The following is a 25,866-nucleotide window of genomic DNA, read 5'->3' as shown; positions in this document are numbered from 1 at the left end:
TAAAAACTTAATACATGCAAGTAATTATGACTGAAAACATCCAGCAACTAGGGAATACACAGCCATGGATATATGTTTATATATAGGGCTATACAGCCATCTACTGGTTACACAACCGTATTACAGATGATAAATGCTGCATGACTCTGAGGTAAATATTTAGTACTGTAAAATCCCTTAGAACATTTATATAATTTGTTTGGAATGAATATTTTAAGTCTGCAACTTGTTACTGTATGTGGGAGTTCAAAGCAGTTTGTATTGTTAGATTATAATACATTTCCCCTCTCATTTTCCAGGGAGTGGAGCAACTTTTCCACAAACAAAATTCTGATGCTGACACAGAGGATGGAGTGATAGTACCAGAGATCCACTGTCCCTATAGTCAGACAATAATCTTACTTTGTTCAGACACATCATCTTTGAATGACTGGGATCTTGATCTTCAGACACCTGATTTCTTTTATTTTAATATAAACTAGCAAATATTTTAATTTCCTCTAGATTAAAACAAACACAGTTCACAAGTACACAAGAGGTTGCACTTTATTCTTACTAGTCTATGCTGATCTTGGATTAGCATACCAACAGCATATGAATGTTAAGGGGATAGTTCACCCAAAAATAAAATTCTCACTTATTTTCTCACCCTCATGCTGTCCCAGAGGCATTTTACTTTCTTTCTACAGATAAACATGAATTAAGATTGTAAGGAAAGTAATCCATCTCTGCGAGTCCTAAAGACGCTTTAAAAACCACACACAGTGACCATGACGGTAATCCATGCGACCTCAGTGGATGAATCAATGCCTTCTGAAGTCAAACAATATGCTAGATAAAAGAAATACTAATAATGTAAACTGTTTTAACTATTAAAAATCACTTCCGACCAACTGTCTTACGTACATGGGTTACAATCCACTTGTATTATAGAGATTAATTATTTCCTTAAAAATCTTTGTCTATGTTTATGTGAAGAAGAAAGTCATATACATCTGATTCTGGGATGGCATGAAGGTGAGTAAATGATGAGAGAATCCTCATTTTTTGGGTGGACTATCCTTGTACTGCTTGTATCCAGTCACTGCTTTGTTACTTGTACTGCAACAGGAACTGTTCAAAGAATCATTGCAACATTTAAAATGTATATGAATTTTTTAAATGTATTCTGTATTTGTAATTATGCATTTTGTATAGTAATGTATATCATGAGAATACTGTGCATTACATGTATATTATGCAGTTAATGTTTTGTGGATTCTGGTCTTTCCTGTCACAACATAATTGCATCCAAGACTTTCACTCTGATACTTGTGTATATGCTTTAGTGACAATAAAGAATGTACATTTTTTTTATTCATATTTTCAATTACATTCATTTAACTGGTTGTATAAGTCACAATTGAAACGGTTGATGATTGTTAAAATATATTTACAATTTTAAATGTTAGAAGATAGTATTAATTAAATGAAAAAAACTAAATACAATTATCAATTAAAAACAAAATGGCAACAAGAACATTCTTTGTGTGACATATGTAATGAAATACCCTTTGAGGTCTGTATCTGACAGCAGGCCACGATTGTAATTTTCATATTGTTTAACATTAATTTTGATGGTGTAAATGTATATCATGCTAACAATGAGTAGTGTGATGGCCATGGTTGCCAACCTTGATTACCTGGTTGAAGTGAAACTTTCTTGACGGCTGAATATATCACACACGTTTGCTAGTATTCTCTTTAAATTGTAACAGCTCAACCTAATCAGAGCCTAACATGCAAAAGAATCATCAATAAACAAATATTCTCCGAAAACATTGGACACTATACAATATTTTAAGTATTATATACAGTACTTTAATGTACAATTACACATGAATAAACTGAATAGATCTCTTGTGCTCCTAAAAGCTTCTGTCGACAAAGTAGTAGCAGCAGGTAAATACAGATACAATTAAAAAACAAAACTAACTTAATATCCTTAAAATGAAATGGAAAGCTGCGCTTACAGACACTCAAATCCACACATAAACACATCACTGACGTCTTCACTTCCTGGTCAAGAAGCTGTCAATAAAAAACTCAGTAGCCAATGAGAACACACTGCTACTAGCAGTATGGCAATATGCTGATGTTTCATCTTGACGTCACAACCAAAGGGCTTAGGACTCGTTTGAAAAACAATTAATTTAATTGACTCAGAGTCAACTCTTACTGTCCCTGAGACAATAACTTTATAAACGGTGCACTTGTAAAAGTAAAACAGGATGCAGGATGCAGGATGTTTTCATTCACGTAGAGCTATGTGACACATTACATGAAAGGTAATTTTAATAAATCCATAATAGGAGCTCTTTAAGTATAGTTGGAAAAATTCCACTTTAGCACAAACAAGTATATTAAATACAACTTTAGTTGAACTTTAGCACTACTTTTGGACAACTAAAATGCATTTAGTACAAAATTTGTTGTTCCAATTTAACAGACTTTAAGTATACCAATTTATAGTGTGGCATAAAAACATTTAGTTATACTTAATTGTGCTTAAGTAAACAATTTATTTCACTAGGGACCAAAAGGCGAGGATGACACGTTTACCCACAAAGAGAGCTTTTTAATGTTGTATTATGAAGCAGATGTGCCAGTATGCGCTCTCTCACAGCATTTTTTTATTGAGGTGGGAACTTTATAAAGAAAATCTGTTTTTCTACCTCTGCTAGTGTGTTTTATAAATAAAACATCTTCACTACTGAAAGCTACATTATATTTCTCAGCAATGAGGTGATACCTTCCCTGTAATTAAACCAACAAGCTTTACTATTAGACTACTCACTCACTCGCTCTCTCTCTCTCTCGTTAATCCATTCAAATTATTTTTTTTAATTATTTTTTTTTTCTTACAGCGCTATACTTTATTTCACTTCAGAATTCCAGATCTGTGAGGAAATAACAGGAGGATGCAAGATGCAAGTAAAACTCAGTTTATTATAAGTGGTCAGATGTTATGACACAGATCGGGGACAAACACTCAGGTGGCAGTTGAAGCAGGGACGAGATGGCGATCCGGTGGTGGTGCGGTGATCAGCGTGCTCGAAGTGAAACTCAGGAACCGTGGAACAACCAGACGACACGAAGGAACTGACGAAATCCAGACGAAGAATGTAGCAGACGAGGCACGAGAACAGGACACTCACCGAGGAACAACCACAACGATCTGACAACATGAGAGGGAAGTTACTGGGCATATAAAGGAACCTGGGATTGATGACAGCTGGTGACACTAATCAACACAACGAGTAACCACACCCACACAATACACTCACGCAGACACATCAGTGAGAGACAGCCGATTCATGAACCGTGACAGTACCCCCCTCCCTAGGAACGCCTCCTGGCGTTCCCAGACAACCTTACCTGTCGATTGTAATCATCGATAAGGGAGTGATCCAGAATGTCTCTAGCAGGTACCCAACTTCTCTCCTCCGGACCGTAACCCTCCCAGTCAACCAAGTACTGAAATCCGCGTCCCCTCCGTCTCGAGTCCAGAATGCGGTGTACCAAATCCGTGGGCTCCCCATCTACGAGTCGCGGCGGGGGGGGGAACCGGGGCAGGCGGATTAATGCGAGAATAAAACACGGGTTTGACTTTAGACACATGGAAGGCGGGGTGAATTCTCCTGTACGCAGGAGGGAGTTTGAGTCGGACTGTCACCGGACTAATAATTTTGGTGACAGGAAATGGGCCAATGAATTTGGGAGCTAACTTGTTAGACACGGAGCGGAGCGGAATATTCTTGGTAGAAAGCCACACTTTTTGACCCACGACGTAAACGGGAGGCTTTAACCGGTGGCGATCGGCCTTGGCCTTCATGCGCCCCCCTGCTTGGAGTAGAGTCTCACGGGCTCTAGTCCAAGTACGGCGGCACCTCTGGACGAATGCGTGAGTGGAGGGAACCGCGACCTCGGATTCCAGACTCGGAAAAATTGGTGGCTGGTAACCTAAACTACACTTAAATGGCGAGAGGCCCGTGGATGACACTGGTAACAAATTGTGGGCGTACTCCACCATAGAAAGCTGTTGGCTCCAGGACGACGGATTCTTGGCAACCAAACATCGCAACATTCTCTCGAGGTCCTGATTGGTTCGTTCAGACTGGCCATTGCTCTGGGGATGATAGCCCGAGGACAGACTGACCGTGGCCCCAAGTAACTTACAAAATTCTCGCCAAAATTTGGATACGAATTGGGAACCCCTGTCAGAGACCATGTCCATCGGGAGGCCATGTAACCGAAAGACGTGATCTGGGACCAGGGTCTCGAAGGGACAGGCAGCGGTCGAAGTAACCCGTCTGGGGGTTGGTTAGATGTCTTACCAGTGGCACAGACTGAGCAAGCCAAAACAAAATCGTGAATGTCGCGAGCCATTAATGGCCACCAGAATCGTTGCTTAACTAGAAAACTGGTGCGAGTCACTCCTGGATGACAAGCCACGTTGGAGCAATGACCCCATCGAATAACGTCGGACCGTAACCCCTCCGGAACAAACAAACGACTCGGTGGGCAACCGGGCGGAGGCGTTACCCCTTCTAGGGCTGTCATGACCCTCGATTCGACCTCCCATACCAGAGTGGAGATGACAACTTTCTCAGGTAAAATACACTCGGGAGTCACCGGGCGTTCGGATGGATCAAAAATATGAGACAAAGAGTTGGGTTTGATGTTCTTGGAACCCGGGCGGTACGAGAGAACAAAATCAAAACGTCCGAAAAAAAGAGCCCACCGAGCCTGCCTAGAGTTGAGTCTTTTAGCAGATCTGATGTATTCAAGATTCTTATGATCGGTCCAAACGATAAAGGGTACCCCCGAACCCTCTAACCAATGACACCACTCCTCCAACGCTAACTTGACTGCCAACAACTCTCTGTTACCAATGTCATAATTACGTTCGGCAGGCGATAGTCGATGAGAAAAAAACGCGCAAGGGTGCATCTTGTCGTCTGAGGAAGCGCGTTGTGAAAGCACTGCTCCTACTCCCACCTCTGACGCGTCGACCTCCACCACGAACTGACGTGTGGGATCAGGGGTGACAAGAATGGGAGCCGAAACGAAGCGACTTTTGAGGTTGGTGAACACTGCCTCGGCAGTGTTCGACCACCTGAACGTCGTTCGGGGGGAGGTCAAGGCAGTCAGAGGTGCGACTAGTTGGCTGAAATTGCGAATGAAACGCTGGTAAAAATTGGCGAACCCCAGAAACCGCTGTAGGGCCTTACGGGAATCTGGACTTGGCCAATCTACCACAGCCTTAACCTTGTCAGGATCCATGCGCACTCCCTCAGAGGAGATGATGTACCCTAGGAAGGGAACAGACTGTGCATGAAACGCGCATTTCTCCGCCTTGACAAAAAGCCCATTCTCTAACAGTCTTTGGAGCACTCGTCTGACGTGTTGAACATGTTCCTGGAGAGACGAAGAAAAAATCAATATGTCATCCAGGTAAACATATATGAATTGATCTACCATGTCTCTCAACACGTCATTCACGAGTGCCTGGAAAACCGCTGGGCTGTTGGAAAGCCCGAAAGGCATAACCAAATATTCAAAGTGTCCCCTAGGGGTATTAAAAGCGGTTTTCCATTCATCCCCCTTCCTGATGCGAACCAAATGATATGCATTACGTCCAGTTTCGTGAAAATAGATGCTCCCTGCAACCTCTCGAAAGCTGAAGACATCAATGGCAAAGGATAAGAATTCTTCACCGTGATGTTGTTCAGCTCTCGGTAATCAATGCAAGGTCGCAGAGAACCATCCTTCTTCCCAACGAAAAGAACCCCGCCCCCGCAGGAGAAGAGGAAGGCTGGATGAACCCAGAGGCTAGAGAATCAGAAATATATTTCTCCATGGCCTCCCTCTCGGGAACAGAAAGAGAGTAAAGTTTGCCCTTAGGCGGAGATTTACCTGGCAGTAGATCTATCGCACAGTCATAGGAACGATGCGGAGGAAGAGAAGCAGCACGAGACTTACTGAACACCTCCTTCAGGTCGAGGTACTCCGCGGGCACGTTAGACAAATCCGCTGCCTCACTCTGAAACACAGAACCAGACACAGAAGGACATGCAGACACTAAACAGGACTCATGACAGTGGTTACTCCATGTGGAAACAGTGTTAGTGCACCAGTCGACCCGGGGATTGTGTCTGGAAAGCCATGCACCCATGGACTCCCAAAACCACTGGTGCTAGTGGTGAGTCCATGAGTGCAAGTTTGAAGTCCATGAAATTACCCTCCGCTCCCGAATCCAGCAGTGCGTTGGTGCAGTGCGTCGACGTTCGCCATCTCAGTCTTACCGGGAGGAGAGTCGATGATGGTGATGAGGTCTTCTCGGCGGAGATCCCACCCGATAGTAGCCTCATACTTACTACCGGGCTTGCTCTTTTACCGGGCAGGAGTGGATGAAATGGCCCGCCCGGCCACAGTATAGGCAGAGTCCTTGGGATCTCCGCCTTTCCCTCTCCTCCCGGGAAAGCCGAGCTCTCCCCACCTGCATGGGCTCGTGGACGAATGCGGGGCTGACCGCGCTCGCACCACCGTGCTGGTGGTCCTCCGTGCCGGGCTGTGGACGGCTGGGACGTGTCAATCTGGTCACACGATTCAGTCGAGCGTCCACTCTCAGAGCAAGCTCCACCAGTCCATTCAGCGACTCTGGTAAGTCCATGGTGTATATCTCCCTTTGAACGCGGTCAGCCAGCCCATGCAGGAACATATCCCACTGCGCCTCCTCGTTTCAACGGCACTCTGCGGCCAGGGTGCGGAACCGAATGGAATAGTCCGCCACCGAGCCTTCCCCCTGTCGCAGTTCGGCGAGTAATCTGGCCGCCTCCTTACCCGCCACTGCACGATCGAAAACTCTCCTCATTTCTTCGGAGAGTGCCTGGAACGAGGTGCAGCAGTCGTTTCCGTTCTCCCACACCGCCGTTCCCCAAAGCGCTGCTTTCCCTGACAGCAGGGTCAATACAAATGCCACCTTTGCATGTTCACTCTGGAAAGTCCGTGGCTGTAAGGCGAAATGCATGGAACATCTCGTGAGGAACGCTCTGCAAAATTCAGGCTCACCGGAATATCCCTCTGGTGTGGGTAGGCGTGGCTCCGGTCCTTCCGCTGCTGCGGGCGCTGGTGGTGGGGGAACGGGCGGTGTGGGGGGCGCAGTGGGAGTCCGTAGCAGTTGTACTTGTTGGGAGAGCTCGGACACCTGCTTCACGAGTGCTTGTACCGCACGACCTGTGCCCGAGACGTTCTCCTCTTGTTGGTCCATACGTGTGATGCAGTGAGCGATGAAGTCGTTGAGCTGGGTTGTGCTTGCTGCATCCAACAACCAGACGACACGAAGGAACTGACGAAATCCAGACGAAGAACGTAGCAGACGAGGCACGAGAACAGGACACTCACCGAGGAACAACCACAACGATCTGACAACATGAGAGGGAAGTTACTGGGCATATAAAGGAACCTGGGATTGATGACAGCTGGTGACACTAATCAACACAACGAGTAACCACACCCACACAATACACTCACGCAGACACATCAGTGAGAGACAGCCGATTCATGAACCGTGACAAGATCTAACGAGCCGTAGATAAAATAAACAAAAATGACCATTATTTTCTGGTCTATATTAGTTCGGTCAGATACATCTGTTATCTTGTCCATGCTGGCAAATATGGCCACATGACATGAACTACATAAATAATTTTAATAGCACTGCCATTTAAAACCAGAGGGACTACCATGTGCACAGTAAAGCGATCACAGACCATTGTTTTGGGTGGGAATTAATGTAAACACAGATATCGGAAACCAGTCATGTCTAAAGTGAATGTAAATAGGCAGGCCAAAAAATCGGATATGGTCAAATGATCAAATATGTACATTAAGACTTGCAGTGTAAAACGCAGCCTAAGTTTTCGGACACAGCCCCTGTCTCAATCAACTTGTTTACATTATCCACAGCACCACCCAATAGATTAAGTTATGTGAGTTTTAGTTTGCATGCTTAGGACTTTCATGGATTCACTGCAATAACGGCCAGCAAAGCAACATGTAGCAATATTCGAATAGTATTTTTATTTTTTGAAAAATGAATACAGATCGAATATTCGTCTATTCGTGCACACTCCTAATACTTTTCTTAATATCATTACTTTATGGGATGCTATCTTTTTCATGTATGATTTATTTATTTATTTATTTTCATATTTTGCCTGTTCACAATTTTGCTTCTTCATCAGTGAGAGAGAGTGTATAGCTTTTGTGCCACTCTCTCCAGTCGGTCCCTGTACTCCAGGTTACTGTAGTTACACAGGGGTACTCCGTCCATTCCATACACTAGACCCCAACAGCAGCAGGCAATCACTGCAGTGCTGTCACTGTCTCCTGTAAAGAGAGAAGTTTTTAGTCCAGCATAAGTTAACAGTGTAAAAAAAAGTCTTGGTTGTGTATGTAACCCCTGTCCCCTGAAGGAGGGAATGTATGGGATTATTATTGTGCCTTTAAAATTGAACGTAAGTTTTCAAGAAATGAATGAAAATATAAATTGAAACTTAATAAAATGAAGAAACGGTTAATCACTTATTTATTGATTGTTTTAGGTTGGAGGGAATGTTTAATTTTTTATAAAAAGTTAAAGTTTTTATAAAGTTTGGGGAGAATTTTCTTATCAGAATTTTACAGGTGGTCCAATTTATAATTTTCAAGAAAGGAGGAAAAAATGTTTACTGATTTTTTTGTTGGGATCAGCTAAGTTGTCCATATGGAAAACTAGAAAAAATTAAATGTTAGGTATAGGTCCAATTAATGCTGAAATGGTACTAAAAGGGATGATAACTGCTAGAATCAAGATAGAGTATACATATTTTAAATTGGTCAGTGACATTGTAATGTTTTCTGAAATTTGGTCAGTGGGGGGAGTACTTTCTCAAATTGGAGAAAATGAAATGTTGTTTTTAAATGTGTAGAAATAGAAGTTTAATTTATGAAATACATTTTTTGTAAGATTATTGTATTGAGGTAAAAGGACAAATGGTCTAATAAAGGTATTGTTATGCCTGGTTCAGATTACATGATTTTAGCCAGATTTTGGCACGATCCGTTTGACGTAGGGTGTCATGGGGATTCGTAAAAGACAACGGGCGTCGGGACGCGAGATTCGATCTCGTATAGTGTGTCATAGTGGGCGACAACCTACGTCGCATCTGCAATGCTTCACGACATCACGCGAAAAAATTTCTTCTGACTGAAATTTTTTTTCAGGCCAAGTAATATTCCTCTAACTTTTTAAATAGTCGAGACCAATAGCGTTTTAAGGGGAGACGTTTTAAACCGCTTTAATGTTGCCAGTTTGCGTATTTTAAAAGCTATTTTAATCTATGAAAAAAATATACTTAGCTTGACAAATAATCAACCATCTACATAACTTTTCAGTGCATGTTTTTATTTATCTTATAAGACCAAACAATGTTTTGTGAAACTCTTAATTAACAGGAAGAAAAAAAAGACAAAAAGTAACAGCACCACCATTAAAGTGCTTTTCTTGTGCAAAAGTCTCTAGAGTGCTTTTCACTTTTTCTGCCTTTTGGCTGTGAAACCATATTCCTGAAGCTTGGCTACACCTGACACCCGTTTTAGTGTTTGACTAGCTACATGTGCAGGAGTTGCTCCAGGAGAGATGGAGGCTGTAGCAGCAGTTTTGCCTTTAACTCCAGGGGTGGAGGAGGTGGAGGCTGTAGCAGCAGTGTGTTTAACTCCAGGGGTGGAGGAGGTGGAGGAGGCTGTAGCAGCAGTTTTGCCTTTAACTCCAGGGTTTGAGGAGGTGGAGGCTGTAGCAGAAGCAGCAGTGCGTTTAACTCCAGGGGTGGAGGAGGTGGAGGCTGTAGCAGCAGTGCATTTAACTCCAGGGGTGGAGGAGGTGGAGGCTGTAGCAGCAGTGCGTTTAAGTCCAGGGATGGAGGAGGTGGAGGCTGTAGCACAAACAGAAGAGGTGGAACCTTTCTTTACTTTTTTAACCCTAACTGCTGAGAGGATCTTCACAGCTTCCCTCAGTTTCCTTTCCTTTTGCTTGTCAAGGTTCTCCTTCATTTCTTCAATTGATTTTGGTATGTCCCATAAGAAGACAGGCACGATCTCCTCAATGCAGGGGTAATTTGTATTTTGGAGGCAGTTTTGCCAATTACCTTCATGTGGGACTGTCTGTAATGAATATCTGTATATCTGTATATCTATAACTTGATATAACCTGATTGATCGTTGAGATATATATACACACACACACACACACACACACACACACAAGTGAATCTCGACAAATGAGAATATCGTGCAAAAGTTATAATTTTGATGATTATGGCTTACAGCTTATGAAAACCACAAATTCAAAATCTCAGAAAATTTGAATATTATATAAAATCAATAAAAAAACAGGATTTTAAATACAGAAATGTCAGCCCTCTAAAAAAGTATAATCATGCATATGTATATAGTTATATATACTAAATATATTAGTTTCACCTTTTAATTTGAATTACTAAAATACACAAACTTTTGCACGATATTCTATATATATTGTTTTATATATTGTTTGATTATCACCCCAAAAAAAAAAAAAAAAAATCCATTGCTTTTTTTCTTTAACACTGAAGGGCTAATGAGATCTTGAAAACTGGGCCTACTAGTACAGAAATTAAATAATAAAAAAACGAGCATGCTATTGCCATGTACCTGTGTTTGTGTTGATCATGAGGTGACAGGATGCTGTAGAAGTGCACAATCAATGGATCCATAAGCTCCCGTATTCTGTTGCACACATCTAGCATTTGCAGGAACCTGCTGCTGATGGGCCGTATTAGACTCTTATTCGCCAAATGAATTAAGGACTGAAACTCAGAAAAAACTTCTTTCTGTTTGGGTGATTTTCAATGTCATAGTTTACATCAGAGCAAAATTATTCCACAAATCCCTGGAAAGGATTTAAAAGGGCCTTGGCTACATTTGAGACCATATGGACAGTGTCTCCGCTGATGTCCAGGAGTGATGGATTTTCTCTCCTGACTAGTGTCTCTACTCCAGACTTTTTCCCTCTCATTACATTGCAGTTATCCAACAGTATACCAACAACCTGATTCCAGTTCAGGCTATATGACTGGAGAATATTTGTCAGTGTGTGCGTGATTGTTAAGGCATCTGCAATATTCATTTTCCTTGAGGCCAGATGCTGGGTTGCCACTTTACCCATATCCTCATCAAAGTATCGAACAAGAACATTCAGAATCCTGTCCATGTTTCCATCTGTTGACTCGTCTACATTTAAAGAAAACATCTTCGTTTTCAGCTTAGTTGACAATTAGTTTTTCCAATGAACAGCAATGCCATGTGTGCACAAGTAGGAGGCGTGTGCATTAGATACAGACAATCTTGAAAGTGCACTCTTGTCTTTGACAACTGATTGCATTAAATTAACTAGCGGTTATGAGATTTTGAACGACAGGTCATGCTCCGCTATGAAAGAACATATGCGCACTTTTAGATCGCACACACGGTCGGCCATAGATGGATGAACCTCCGTTGTGGTACTTGTCGCATCAGGCAGGGAGCATGTGTACTGCAGAGCACGAACGGCAGCATTGTGACTAGCTTCTGATTGATGGCGAGCTAGCACTTTATAGCCATTATTGCCATATTGAAGTCTCCTGTGACATACTGTGCAAAGACACGTACCTGGCTGTTTGATTTTTTTAGCCCACAAACTAAAAGGCTTGCCATTCTCCCCCATTTCGCTAAGCCAAGCCCATCTCCATTTATTTTTTACACTTTTATCGATCTCCGATACACCGGAGCCTTCCTGCATTATAAGTGTGTCCATGGTAACTGAAATATAGTTCTACCTCAGCGCTCAGCTGTAGCCTGACATGCACTTCTCCAAAACTAAGATTAATTGAGTGAACACGGAGCAGTTTTTCTGTGAGCGGGAATTGAAAACCCGGAGTGGACCATGAGCGAAGTGATTACAGAATGCTTAGAGTGGAGAGTGGAACGTGCTTTTTCTCCCACTCCAGGCTTTGATCACATCCCCCCTCATCAGGGTGAATACACCTCGTCTTTCCTTAATTTACAGTTTTTTTCAGTCGCTGACAAGCGTTTGTCCAACCAGTTGTCACATTTTCAAAACTCTAAACACAATTAGCACAGCATCGGTCTTTTGTGGCCATACCATTCACACATTTCATGTCGTTTTCACACAATATGCAGTCAGTGAACACATTTCCACAATGCTTACATTTTCTTAACAGACAAGCTATACCTCCCAACAAAATTATGGATTGTTTTTGTAGTATTTACGAATGTTAACACACAACATCCCACAATAGCAAAAACAATATTCCAAACCTTAGATACAGTATAAAAACCTCTGCTTCTGCAATGATATCAGTTCAAAAACAAGATATCTCAGCTGATAATAAACAAACAATTGAATAACTGACACACAGCTGATTTATGTTGGGTAAACTGGGCCAACCACAGCTGATTCCAGTCTGGCTTAGACTCAGTGGCAGGGGTTCTTTTTTTCTATTACATTGACACTTATACAGTAAAAGGAGGACTTTGAGGAGTGATGTTTTTGGAAACAGAAACAGAAAAAGACAAACACTGTAATGTCTGGATGAGGAAGAGTAAGAGCAAGGGGCCCAGGGAGAAGAGCAGGCCCAGTGAGAGATGCAGTGAGAGGTGCAGGAGCAGTGAGAGGAGCAGGTGCAGTGAGAGGTGCAGGTGCAGTGAGAGGAGCAGGGCCAGGGAGAAGAGCAGGCCCAAGGAGAGGGCAAGGTAGAGGTGTAAGAATGCGTGGTGGTGGCATTCCAAGGGCTGCAAGAACAGTAGTCAGTGATGAAATTCGTGCCACTATCATTGACCATGTAATCAACCACGGTCTTTCACTAAGAGAGGCTGGTGAAAGAGTGCAGCTCAATTTGCGGCGGTCAATGGTTGCCTCCATTATACGCATCTTTCAACAAACCAACAGGTAAGTATTGCATTTTACATGAATTGTTTCTATTCTCACTTGACATGTCAATAAGGTCATACAGTAATGAATATGTTGATTTTTTTGTCCCTCTAAAGAATGCAACGTCTTCCACCCTCTGGGGGATAATGATCAAGAGCTTGCCATTGTAGAAATGGTTGTTGCAAATAATGCAATAAAACTGCATGAAATTCAAACTAGAATTGTGGAGGACCATGAGATATTTGACAATATCGATAGCATCAGCCTCACAACCATTACGCGGACATTGTCCAAACACAGAGTGCGGATGAAGCAGCTCTACACTGTTCCCTTTGAGAGGAACAGTGAGAGAGTCAAGGAGCTACGGCGACAATATGTCCAGGTATAGTGTATATTCAATTCAATGTCCAGTTCTATAAGCTTTGCACTTTGCAAGTAGATAACCTACACAGTAATAGGTTACAGTACAGTATGGTATACAGTAATGACATGATTTACATAAACTTTGTTTCAGAGAGTTATGGAATTGGAAGCCAACCAGGCCCCTCATGAATTCATATACATACCTGTAGATGAGGCTAGATTCAATCTGGCCAAAAGGCGTCGACGTGGATGAAATGTAATTGGAAAAGGGCCACAGTTGATGTGCCAGGACAGAGAGGGGCAAACATTACCATGTGTGCAGCATTTGCAAATGCAGTATTACTCCTTCACAGATGTCAGGTTGGACTCTATAATACTGAGCGCCTCCTTGCCTTTCTCAATTATCTCCACCAGCGCCTGGTTCCAGAGCAGGATCAGGAGGATGAAAACATGAGGACCTTTGTAATTACCTGGGACAATGTGGCTTTCCATCATTCGCAAGCAATAACAACATGGTTTGAAGTCCACCCAAGACTGGTAAGTCTCTGAATTCCTTCCACCCTATTCACATTTCCTCAACCCCATAAAGGAGTTCTTTTCTGCATGGAGGTGGAAGGTTTATGACCATCAGCCACATGACCAGATGTCCCTCCTTGAAGCCATGGATGCTGGCTGCAGGGACATCACAGTTGATGATTGCCAAGGGTGTATCCGACATACCAAGCGGTTTTATCCCAGGTGCATCGCCTTGGATAATATCAGATGTGATGTTGATGAAAACATGTGGCCTAACCCTGAAGATCGGACGCGCACTTTCTCAGTTTATGGCCAGCAATATTGTTATGTTTAAGGACATTATGAAATTAAGATAATGCCTGTACTGTTATGATTGTACAGTACAATTAAATACAATCGTTGCTAAGTCTGCAGTCTGAATTCACTTTACCTCAGAGCGTCCGTTAACTGAATGAATTGAGAATATCACCTGAAAATCCGATAACATCAGCAATTTTCATTGAAGCAGCTGATTTCTGTAAATGAATGTAAAACTAAATGTATATTGCAGCACAGGGTGAAGTCAGTATATACATTAACGACGATTTGAGACAAATAAATGTACATTTACAGTTTTTCTCGATTGCTTAAACACATTTCTTGAAACTATGCCTCGTATTCTCAAAACTATAAACACAAATCCATAACGTCTCACCCAATTCCCCAAACATCCTATTTTCAGGTCAAAATGAAGCTCTACATTCAAAACCATTCACTCTTGCTGAAAAACCAAACTTTGCCCTCAGACAGGACACATAAGCCCTCAAAATCACACACACTACAACATTGTCTAAGACACTGGTGCAATAAATTCAAAACAAAATTTCCAAAACTGGTAAGTTATGTTGCTTGTGGTTCCCCCCTCACAAACCTTTTCACATGATGAACTCAAAAGACACAACCAATGGATACATTGGCACATTTTTATTCATTCATGTACTACACAGTACAACACACACACACAAAATTGTTTTTTTTCCTGTTTTACTCTTTTTTTTCTTCTTTTTTTTTTTTTACTCTCTCCTCTAAATTTGTTTTTATATTTACTTACAGTAAGATGTGTGTGACCATCATATGACAGTAAAAGAGCACACACAAACCATATTCTAATATGGAATTGTATTGGAATGGTAAAGAGTGTTGTTACGTGACAGGAGGGCCTCCACTCAAGGATACAATATGATGAACAAGTCTAAGAATGTTCCACATATGGTTGAAATACCATAATTGGCCTAGAAAGATAACATTCTGGGAGTCAAGACTTTAAAGGAGAAAGGATACCCTCCCTTCACTGTCACACTCTGCAACCACTCTGTGTGACTGTATGACTGCTGACCTTTTCTTGCAAGAAAATACACCTCATCAAAGACTATTGGAAATGTTTGTCTCTTATTCAGTGATAGAATTTTGTTTGCCACCACACCTCCCTGAAGGTTCTCGAGGTGACGGTAAAGCGACTTAAATTTGGCCTTACTCGTAGCCCAGCCTCCCTCATAGTCATACCATTGACAAAGACATGGGCAACTAGAGTGACTTGAATTTCATCTGAGACTGCTTGTCTTCTTGTCCTTGCCCTTCCTCCTCCTCATTCTTATCCCTCTTCCTTCATGTCTTTCTGGATCCATTGTTCCAAAACTCAATAAACTGATTTGGGCCCTTTTATATATCTATTGAAGGTTCTGATTGATGTGTGTTAAATTTTGACTCTTAGTGTTTCCACTTGGGTAATTGTGTGCTAACTGAGCTGAAGCTGTGCTGACTTGAGTGAACAATTTTGAATGCTAGTGCTTTCTAAATGACATCATGGTCTAGGCAATGAGAAATGAAGGGATTTGTGTGTAGAGTTTTGCAGTGACAGTTCAACAAATCTGACTCATGTGTCAAAACAGGGAATAGTGTTTATAGTTTAGGGAAATGGGTGTGCTTTTTGATAAATGGCATTATGGTTTTGAAATTTTAGTTCAAAAGCCTGGTTATAGTGTTTAAGCAATCGAGAAAAACTGTAATGTAAAACTATGTAAATGGCGCTCTGTGGCGCGGCAGGATTTTGAACAAGGTCCTGAGCCGTTGCTGGGCGCCGCGGACAGACGGCGAAAGGCGCCGCCGGTGTGTGTACACTCATAGAGAATAATGTATTCAAATTTAAAAGCCACGTCGCGCGTCCGGTGTGCGACCCACCTAATGGCTCTGCTGCTGGTGAGTGTCAGTAGGTCAGTGTCAGTGACTTCACTTCAGCATAGTCCATATTAAGACGTTAAGACTGCTCCTCTAAACAATTCCCAATCTAGCTTAGTCTGTAGGCCTAACTGTTGATTATTAACTGGGGTGATATTAAATCATGAATATGAAAACTGACATGTTTTTATGGTCTTGGTCTCGACTCCTAAAGACTCGGTCTCGACTTGGACTTGCTTCCTCAAAGACTCGGTCTTGACTCGGACTCGGACTGTATTTGAAAACTAACGGACTCTGTCTTGACTCGGTCTCGACCCTTCAAAGACTCATCTTGACTCGGACTCGGCATAGGCGGTCTCGTCCCCATCACTACTTTAATCCCTGCATCACGACAAAAAGACTAGCATGTTTTATTTTTTTTCGGTCCTCCACGACGGGTTCCGTCAAGAGTGAGTGAGTATGTGAGCGCGAGTGAGTGAGTGTGCGAGCAACAGTGTGTGCGCCAGTGAGCGTGTGTGTGTGCGAGCAACACAGTGAGTGTGTGTGTGCGCCAGTGAGCGAGTGTGTGTGTGTGTGTGTTTGCGAGTGTGTCATGGCGCCACTGGAGTGCACACCTGCATGATTCTCTAACAGCAGCACCCGTTGTAACTGCCAGCGTTAATGCAGGGAAGTGTATTTTGACATGGCTGACTTTTGGCTACTACTCTTGACAATGTGCCTTATAACAACAGTTAAGAGCGCGTTTAAAGACGCTCTCCAGACCGGCAGGATTTACAAACAAAGCTGGACTATTCACGACCCTGTGCTCAATCACCCAGCGGGTGGAAACTACACAGACTTTTCGACCTCTGTAAGAACACTGGGCCAGGACGAGTGGATTCTATTCCAAAATCAGGAAAGAGCATTTAGAAAGACCCTGGATACGAAACATCTCGAGGACAAACATAACTTCCTCTTCTCAGGAGTAACGCCGATAAAATGGATCAGACTCATCCGCATTTTAAATGGAGTTTACTTTAAGAACGGAACTTTTACAATCACCCGGCGAAATGGAAGGCAGTTTGGATTACCTTTTCTGAAGTTCACAATCCGTGTACTGAAGAGAATGCCACGAGCCATCGGAGGCCTTCCCGAGGCCCAGACCGCGGATTCCCTCGCCTGCTGGATCGAGGCGGATTTGCGCTTTTTGCGGGACATCGTTCAACCAGCACTGAGGGCGTCACGGAGCGGATCCCAACAACAAAATGAGGTGGGCAAAGATAAACTTGCATATTTATGGCGGAATAGAAAATCTAGAGCAATCCAAATCATTCTTAACAACAGTACATATCCAAATGTACCAGTCGGCGCGAATAATATACTGTCTGTGCAGAACTATTACATTTCAAAATGCGCACACGAGAGGCTTGGGGGCGTGTTAGATGCACCGCCGTGGACTGGATCATTATTTTCCGTACAATCTATCCAACCTAACACTTCACTGTTCACTGTCACTGAAGTGGAGAAAGTGGTTAATGACCTCCCCAATAATAAAGCAAGCGGACTTGATGGTGTGACTTATGAAACGCTGAAAACTACCAAACAAACAGTGTGTCCAATTCTGACCAATATATTTAACATCTGTCTGGAAAATGGTAAAGTCCCAGAATCATGGAAAGGGGCCCTGATCCACCGTATCCCCAAAAAAGATAATGTTCCTGACGACCCGTCTACCTGGAGAGATATCTCCTTACTACCTACAGTCTATAAGGTGTTTATGAAGTGTATGCTGTCACGAATACTTCCTTGGTTAGTAGAGACAGGAATACTTTCATCAAAGCAAAAAGCTTATATCAATAGGCAGGGGATGAATGAACATGTCTTCTGCCTTAAAACGGGAATCGATGACTTCAAACACTCATCTACCAAGTTTTTTACTGTCTTTCTGGATTTTCGTAATGCATTTGGCAAACTGCCCCATGATGTCATGTTTCACGCATTAGATGAAAAAAGATTACCACAGCTGTATGCAGACGTAATTAAAGATGTTTATAATAACTCTTACATCCAAGTTATATGTGGAAGCGCCCTAACCGATCCCATACCACTTAAAATCGGCATCAAAACAGGGTGCCCGTGGAGCGCCATCAATTTCATTCTGGCGATTAACTCCTGGATGAAGTGGTTGTGCCAGTGCGCACCTGCAGGTGTGCGATCCCCAAACCCAGTGCAAGGCTATGCGGACGATGTGGAAATCTCCTCAAGAGATGAAAGTGTAATATCCAACATGCTCCACCGCACAGATGAGTTCATAAGGTGGTCAGGTTTAGACATCAAACATACAAAATGTGCTGCATTCTATGAAAGACGCAGTGGAGGAAACAGATGGTATAAAGCAAAGTCTGACAAGCCCCCTGCCTTTTCATTAATGCAGAAACCCATCCGACTATATGAACGTCACGAAACATATCCTTATCTGGGTCATAAATTTAACGTCAGTGGCGATTGGGAGGAACAGAGCTGTGTCACGAGTACACCAAAGACTCGGGCTGATTGATGCTGCCCCACTCCCCATAATGATGAAGATTGAAGCCATCAGGCTGATCGCAGCGGCTAAAATCCAACACCTTTTCCCGAACGTACATATTCCACAATGTACACTGTCAGAGATGAACAACAAAACAGTGAAGTTGGTGAGGAAATGGTTTTGTCTTAATAGTCGTACAACTCGGGACATTATCTTCCAGCCGCGTAGAGACGGAGGTCTCGGCGCCCCAAACATTGAATGGCTCTACACCGCCTCCAGAACAGGACATCTTTTAAACATGCTTAACAATGACGATACAACTGTTAGAGAACTATCACGCGAATCGCTGTTTTTACATCTACAGCGTCGCAAAATACCTGGTGCTTTATGTGGCTAGACTAGACATGACCGTCTGGTTGATCTGGTTGCAAAGGACTTGCAAAAGGTAATCTGTGGACATGATAGTAAGATCTACAAGCATAGCACTGTACGAATTAATTGGTTTCATCATAACATATCTGACAGTGATTATTTTAAAAACATTCCAAATACTCCTGACATTGTAATTGTAAATGAGGCTATGAAATCTGTGTGTGTCTTTGAGGTGGGCTGCTGTTTTGATCTGTACATGGATACTTGCTACTATTCCAAATTATTGAAATATCAACCCCTGGTAGATCTTATTCTCCATCTTGGATACAACTGCAGACTAATAATTCTGGTATTCGGAAGTTTGGGCCATGTCCATAAGAGTGTGATCAGGGGGACGCAGTTAGGGGGGCTGCAAAAAAAGGAGGCAAAAAGGCTTGCAAAATTCTGCTCTGTTCCAGCCACCATAGGGAGCATGCAGATATGGAGACGGAGGTGTTTTGTTTATCCTTAATGTTTTGAGAATTTTATATAGAAGGACCTGTACAAGTGTGTGAGCCATGAATTGATGACCTGTCACCGTGTCAAAGACTCTTCCCAGAGTATTTGGATCTTGTTTTCTTTGTAATGTCTTTCAGATCCAAATAAAAGTATTCAAATGTGCGAGCGACAGTGAGTGTGTGTGTGTGTGTGTGTGTGTGTGCGAGTGTGTGTGTGTGTGTGTGTGTGTGTGTGTGTGTGTGCGAGCGACAGTGAGTGAATGTGTGTCTATGTGCGCGAGTGAGCGAGTGACAGTGAGTGTCTATCTATCTATCTATCTATCTATCTATCTAATCTTTCTTTTTTCTGTCTTTCTTTCTTTCTTTCTAACTAATCTTTCTTTCTTTCTTTCTTTCTTTCTTTCTTTCTTTCTAACTAATCATTCTTTCTTTTTTCTTTCTTTCTAACTAATCTTTCTTTCTTTCTAACTAATCTTTCTTTCTTTCTTTCTTTCTTTCTTTCTTTCTTTCTTTCTTTCTTTCTTTCTTTCTAACTAATCTTTCTTTCTTTCTTTCTAACTAATCTTTCTTTCTTTCTTTCTTTCTTTCTTTCTTTCTTTCTTTCTTTCTTTCTAACTAATCTTTCTTTCTTTCTTTCTAACTAATCTTTCTTTCTTTCTTTCTAACTAATCTTTCTTTCTTTCTAACTAATCTATCAATCAAACCTTTAACTTCTTTAAAGTTCAAACTACTTTAAACTTCTTCAAGCTCTCTGGTCCGGCTTTCTCAAGCCAACTTAAAGTTTGTTATAAATTATTATTTTTATTATTATATTTCATTATAATGTATTCAGTCACTGCTTTGTTACATTTACTGTAACAAGAACTGTTCAAATGATCATATTTATGAATTTTACACAAATTTTGTATATTATGTACTTTATGTTTTATATGTGTTTTATGAGAATACTGAGGTCGGACTGTCACAACATCAAAGACTTTCACTTTCATACTTATGTATAGTGACAATAAAGAATATAATGAAATATCCTTGAAGGTCTGTACCATCTGACAGCAAGACATCATCTGGTTGCAATTTTCATATTGTTTGAATTCTTCAGAATTAAGTGATCATTAATTGTGATTGTGTAAGTGCTAACAATGGGTAGTGTGATGAGTTTACCTTTACTCTTTTATCCTTTACTCACCTTCATGCCATCCCAGATGTACTATATGGCTTTCTTTCTTCACATTAACACAAACAAAGATTTTTCAGAAAATATTCCATATCCGTTTATCCATATACATGTAGATTGTAGCCCATGTGCGTATGACAGTTGGTCAAAAGGTTGCTAACTTTGATTATAAGGTTAGAGTGAGACTTTATTGATGGCTAAAAATATCCCACAGTGTTCTCTTTAAATTGTGACATCACAGTCTAATCAAAGCATAAAAAAATAGAGATACAATTAAAAATCGAAACTCCTAACTTTATATCACTAAAATTAAATAGGAACCCGCTTACAGACGCTCACATGTAAAACACAACACTGACCTCTTCACTTCCAGGTCAATCTGTCAATCAAAAACTCAGTAGCCAATGAGAACACATCGCTGTTAGCCCCGCCCCCATGAGAGTTATGTGCCTGAATGGCGAACGAAAACTCAGGGAGCGTAAACGAAAACTTCAGAAGCGTAAATGAAAACTCTGGAAGCGCATTTGTAAGTACAGATCAGCGAAAGAAAAAAGAGAAAACAATTAGTAAAACATGCAGTGTATTAAAAACAAAGTAAAAAAAATTGCCTGCGATTTATTTTTTCCGGTTTCAAAGACATTTTATTAAGTTTCAGTTTATATTTTCATTCATTTCTTGAAAAGTTAAAATTTTAAAGGCATAATAATAATCCCATAGGAATGGAGACGTCATGTTGTGTCCGACGAATTGGAATCTCGCTTAAGAAGCCAATCTACTTTGAGTGTAAACTAAACGGGCCTGCAATAATTGCATCAGCTTCTCTGCCTCGCAACATGGGTATATAATGAGTATATAATGGGTATATAAGATCGCATCTTCAGGTTTTCGCTGAGGAGTCGACCCGGTGACCCGGCCACCCTGGGGTGGTACAGCAGTTCTCCATTCCCTCTTTCAGGGAACGAGGGTTACATACGTAACCGAAATGTTCCCAATCAGTCGGTCACTCTCAATGTCACGTCATGACAGACGAATAGGAATCCTTACCAAAGCGCCACAGCTGCTGTCCGCCTTGCAGTGCCCTGTGTACGCCTCCTGATCCCTCCTGCCTATTAGGGATACGATGGGACAGGACTCACAGAGAGAATGTCAATCACTGCTGTTCCACATGACCCACTCAGTGAGACTGTTGCATAACACTGGGAAAGAGTGCCCTTTTGACTGGAAAGGAATGCTGTGGAGCCACATCCTACCCCGAAGTATTTAGTGGAGTGAGTTGTACATATTGGACAAACTGCAAACTTAGGTCTGACTGCAAATGGAATGTGTCGGGGGCGGCTCCAGCTTCATTACAGGGGGCTTCCCCAAGGGAAAGACAAGGGCTTCCGTTTAGGAACTACCATGGAGAAATACACATATGGGATCCCCTCTGTGTCACACATCTGGCACCCAGCCTAGCACCGGTTCTCATGGATACATCAGTCGTAGGCCTTGCACTGGATGCTCCTCCACGTCTGGCTGCTGTGAACTCGACAGGTTTTTGCTGTGGAGAACATAAGCGCAACAGTACAGGGCACAGCAAGCCGACATTGAGCCGGGTGCTTCTACCTGTTTGAGGTGAGAACATGAATGGCCTGAAGCGACCATGAAGCCAAGTGCTGAAGCGGTCTCATATGAAGCAAACCAAGCAGTGTTACTGTGGCTACGGCTGCCATATGCCCCAGAAGCCTCAGAAACAATTTCAGTGGGACCGTCGTCCTACCTTTGTACGTATTCAAACAGTTCAGCACCGACTGAGCACATACCTCTGTGAGGCTTGCTGTATGTTCGACCGAATCCAACTTCATACCGAGAAAAAAGATCCTCTGCATGGGGGAGAGTTTACCCAGTTGACCCGAAAACCCATCTGGCTGAGGTGACTGACCACCAGGTCCCTGTGTTCACATGAACTGATCTCGGGACTGTACCAGATGAGCCAGTCATCGAGATAGTTGAGTATGTCAATGCTGTGTTCTCTCATGGGAGTCCCGCCTCCATGATTTTCATGAAGACACGTGGAGACAGGGACAGCCCGAAGGGTAGGACCTAGTACTGATATGCTCGACCCTCAAACACAAGGGAGAATCTAGACACAGAAAGAACACGTCCTTCAGGTCTATCGCTGGTATATCTCTGGGATGTTTCTGTGTGAGCATTTTGAACCGTAGTGAACCATTGTGAAGCCTCTGACACAAAACTAGCAGGTCCAAGATTGTCCAGGCTGTAAGGGCTGTAAAACCCTGTCTTCATATCGGCTGGAGGGACCGGCTCGATTGCGTCCTTCACCAGTAGGACTGCGATCTCCGCTGGCAAGACATGGGCACCGACAGCTTTCACTGAAGTTAACCGGACACCCTTGAGCCTGGGGGGACACCGGGTGAACTGAATTGCATAGCCGAGCCTGATGGTCCGAATGAGCCAACGAGACGGACTGGGGAGCGCTAGCAAGGCTCGCAGAGACCATGCAAGTGGGACCAAAGGGACCACAGGCAACAATAGGGCAGCGAGGTGGAACACAAGGACTGTGCTGGGGGGGGGGCTCTTTCTTCAAGGCGGCCCGCAGCGGGGTCTGAGTGTGCGGAGTAACCGTTACCTGGTTCCACGAATGGGCAGAGGGTGCATGAGAAGGCTTTGTTGCGTTCTCAAACTGCCAGCTGGTGATGGAAGAGGAGGATGAGAGTGGTCCGGTTTCGCACCGTCCATTGCTCCATTGCCCTCTTGGGATCCAGAGATAGAGGAAACTGCTCTTTTATTTGGGGCCAGCGGCGGAACAAAAACAGAATGAAACAAAAAATTATCCACCCGGACCTCCTCCGGGGAAGGGAGTGGTGCAGTCACCATCTCCCGAAGAGCTGTCCCCTCCATCTCCGGGTCGCCCATCTCAGGGCCTCTTGGACTTGCGCTTGCCGCCAGGCTTGGGCGTCCTGCCTGCGACCGGCTCCATGACGCTGCTTGGGGGAATTTAGAAACCTGACCTTGTCGGCATCTCTCGTGTCAGCCAGACACCTGGATTCCTGGACAAAAGCGTGGACATCGCACGACCCAGAGACCCCACCGTAACCTTCGTTGCAAGGTCCGTTGCAGTTCGAAGTTCTGGCAGAACTTCTGGATCATGACCACCCGTGTGCAGGTCCTTCAGTGCTTTAGCTTGATGGACTTGCAACAACACCATAGCGTGTAAGGTGGAGACGGCTTATCCACAAGCCTGGTAAGCCTTGCTGGTTAGACCAGACGAGTGCTTACAGGCTCAGGAGGGGAGACACGGATTCCCCTGTGAGGTGGAATAGGGCACATTTGCCTAGCAACGGCCCGTTCCACTGTGGAAATCTGCATGTAACCATTAGCCCCCCCACCATTCGAGGGTGGTGAGGGAGGAAGAGCCACTAGGTCTGTTTTGGGCTGTAAAAGGTGCCGTCCAGGACTTAGTGAGCTATTCATGCAACTCCAGTAAGAAAGGAACCGGGGTGGGACACTGAAAACCAGCGTAAGCCACCCCGAGAAACCAATTCTCCAACCTCGAGGGCTCGGGGCACCACTGTTGATTCCACACGAGCCTGACCCTGTTGGTGGCCGGGCAAGCATAGCTATCATCTCCGGGTCTGAGTCAGGCAACGCTACCATTCCTGAAGGAGGCAAGGCAGCCGAATTGTCAACCCCAGAAAAGTCAGGCTCACCCTTCGATGCAGCGATCGACATCCAGTCATCGGGGGAGCCCCGAAAGATACGACTGGTACACAACTTTGAGATGGTCCAGCACGTTCCTCGGGAAGCTCTACTTGCTGTGGAGTGCAAGAGGGGTGAGGGGTCCTAGGGGGTTGGTTCCCCAAAGGAGAAGCCCTCACTGTGATCCTCAAGTCACCCATGCTACTGCCTGAATGTGAAGCCACCTATTTGGAGGTTTTGGAGTCTTGACCGCAACTCTGAGATGGTCATCTTCCCGCAGTGGGTGCATAACTCATCCACGAAAGCTATCTCAGTGTGCCTAATGCCCAAACACGTGAGACAGCAATTGTGACCATCCCTCGGCGCCAGGTAACAACCGCATCCAGAAACACATAGGTTGAATGTCATCTTTAAAAAGATGCAAACTCAGACCTGTGTAAGCTTTTTTAGGGAACTGCTCTTCTCTTGGTGCTGAAGCACACAGGGGAAAAGATTGCAGCAAAGATTCGAGACAGGAACAAACGAACCGCTCTGCTCCAAAGCAAAAAGCTGAAGATGCGATGCACCTGCTGCTCATTATATATCCATGCTGTGAGGCAGAGCAGCTGATGCAATTATCGCATGCCAATGTGCCTTGGCTCGTTTAGTTTACACTCGAAGTAGAGAGGCCAGCAAGATTCCTATTCGTCAGTCACAACGTGACGTAGAGAGTGGCCGACTGAATGTGAGTTTCACTATGAGGTATCTTTGTACTGTTGTATTGAAGTTGTATTTTACTTTATTTTAGGGCTGTCGATCAATTAGATTTTTTTTTATCACAGATCTATGTAATTAATCTCCTCTAACATTAAAATTTGTAAACATGAATATATTTTTCACATGAATCTCCCAATAAATGTGGAAACAACAAAGACAGTATTTTAAATATTTGATAATTTTAATTGTCTTTAATCAAGTCAAGTCAAGTCAACAAAGATTGTTTTGGCTGCAGGGCTCTCAAGTGTCACGCAATGAGCGTGTCAGTCACTCATTTCGGTCTTTTGTCACGCACTCCCGCCACACATTGTATTTCTCACGCAGGAAAACTATTTATAATATATTTAATATGCCGCAGCGCCCAACATTTCTCTGGCCGCGACACTCTCACTATGGAACCGGCAGGAATCAAGCGCGTCTCCCCTGGAGTTCTTAGTCGAGCCTGCCACTTATCAGCAAATAAAAAAAAAGAAAGGGGCTACACAATAGCCAATCAGAAAATAGCACTATTGTATCTGGGTAAGATTTAACGCAAAAACCAATAAAAAAAAAAAAAACATATCCTGAAATTGTTCACGTGATTCTGCCCGAAAGTTTGAGATGGGTCTGTCTGCGGACCGCAAGAAAGGGGCAGGAAGTGGGCATAACTTGAAGTTGTCCAAATCACACAGAACCACACGATATGTCAAACTCAAAACGAGATGTTGTAGGCAAGATG

General features: G+C 43.2%; 1 protein-coding gene across 4 annotated transcripts in view; it reads right to left on the bottom strand.

The window, feature by feature from the left end:
- Positions 1–2,969: 2,969 nt before the first annotated feature.
- adprh (ADP-ribosylarginine hydrolase) overlaps positions 2,970–25,866 on the bottom strand; it is a 915,269-nt gene continuing 892,372 nt past the window's right edge. Inside the window, exons 8-9 of one of the 4 annotated variants that reach the window (XM_084435179.1) lie at positions 8,262–8,433; positions 2,970–3,217 (exon numbers count right to left, since the gene is read on the bottom strand). In XM_084435179.1, the coding sequence (XP_084291305.1) occupies positions 8,285–8,433 (149 nt within the window). In that variant the 3' untranslated portion in view covers positions 2,970–3,217; positions 8,262–8,284. Of the gene's footprint in view, positions 3,218–8,100; positions 8,434–25,866 lie in introns of those variants that run through there. The other 3 variants (XM_084435180.1, XM_084435178.1, XM_084435177.1) reach the window with 3 other exon arrangements.

This window comes from Rutilus rutilus, assembly GCF_951802725.1.
Source record: "Rutilus rutilus genome assembly, chromosome: 16".
In the NCBI taxonomy this organism is placed as follows: Eukaryota; Metazoa; Chordata; class Actinopteri; order Cypriniformes; family Leuciscidae; genus Rutilus; species Rutilus rutilus.
This window is presented reverse-complemented; position numbering and strand designations above follow the sequence as displayed.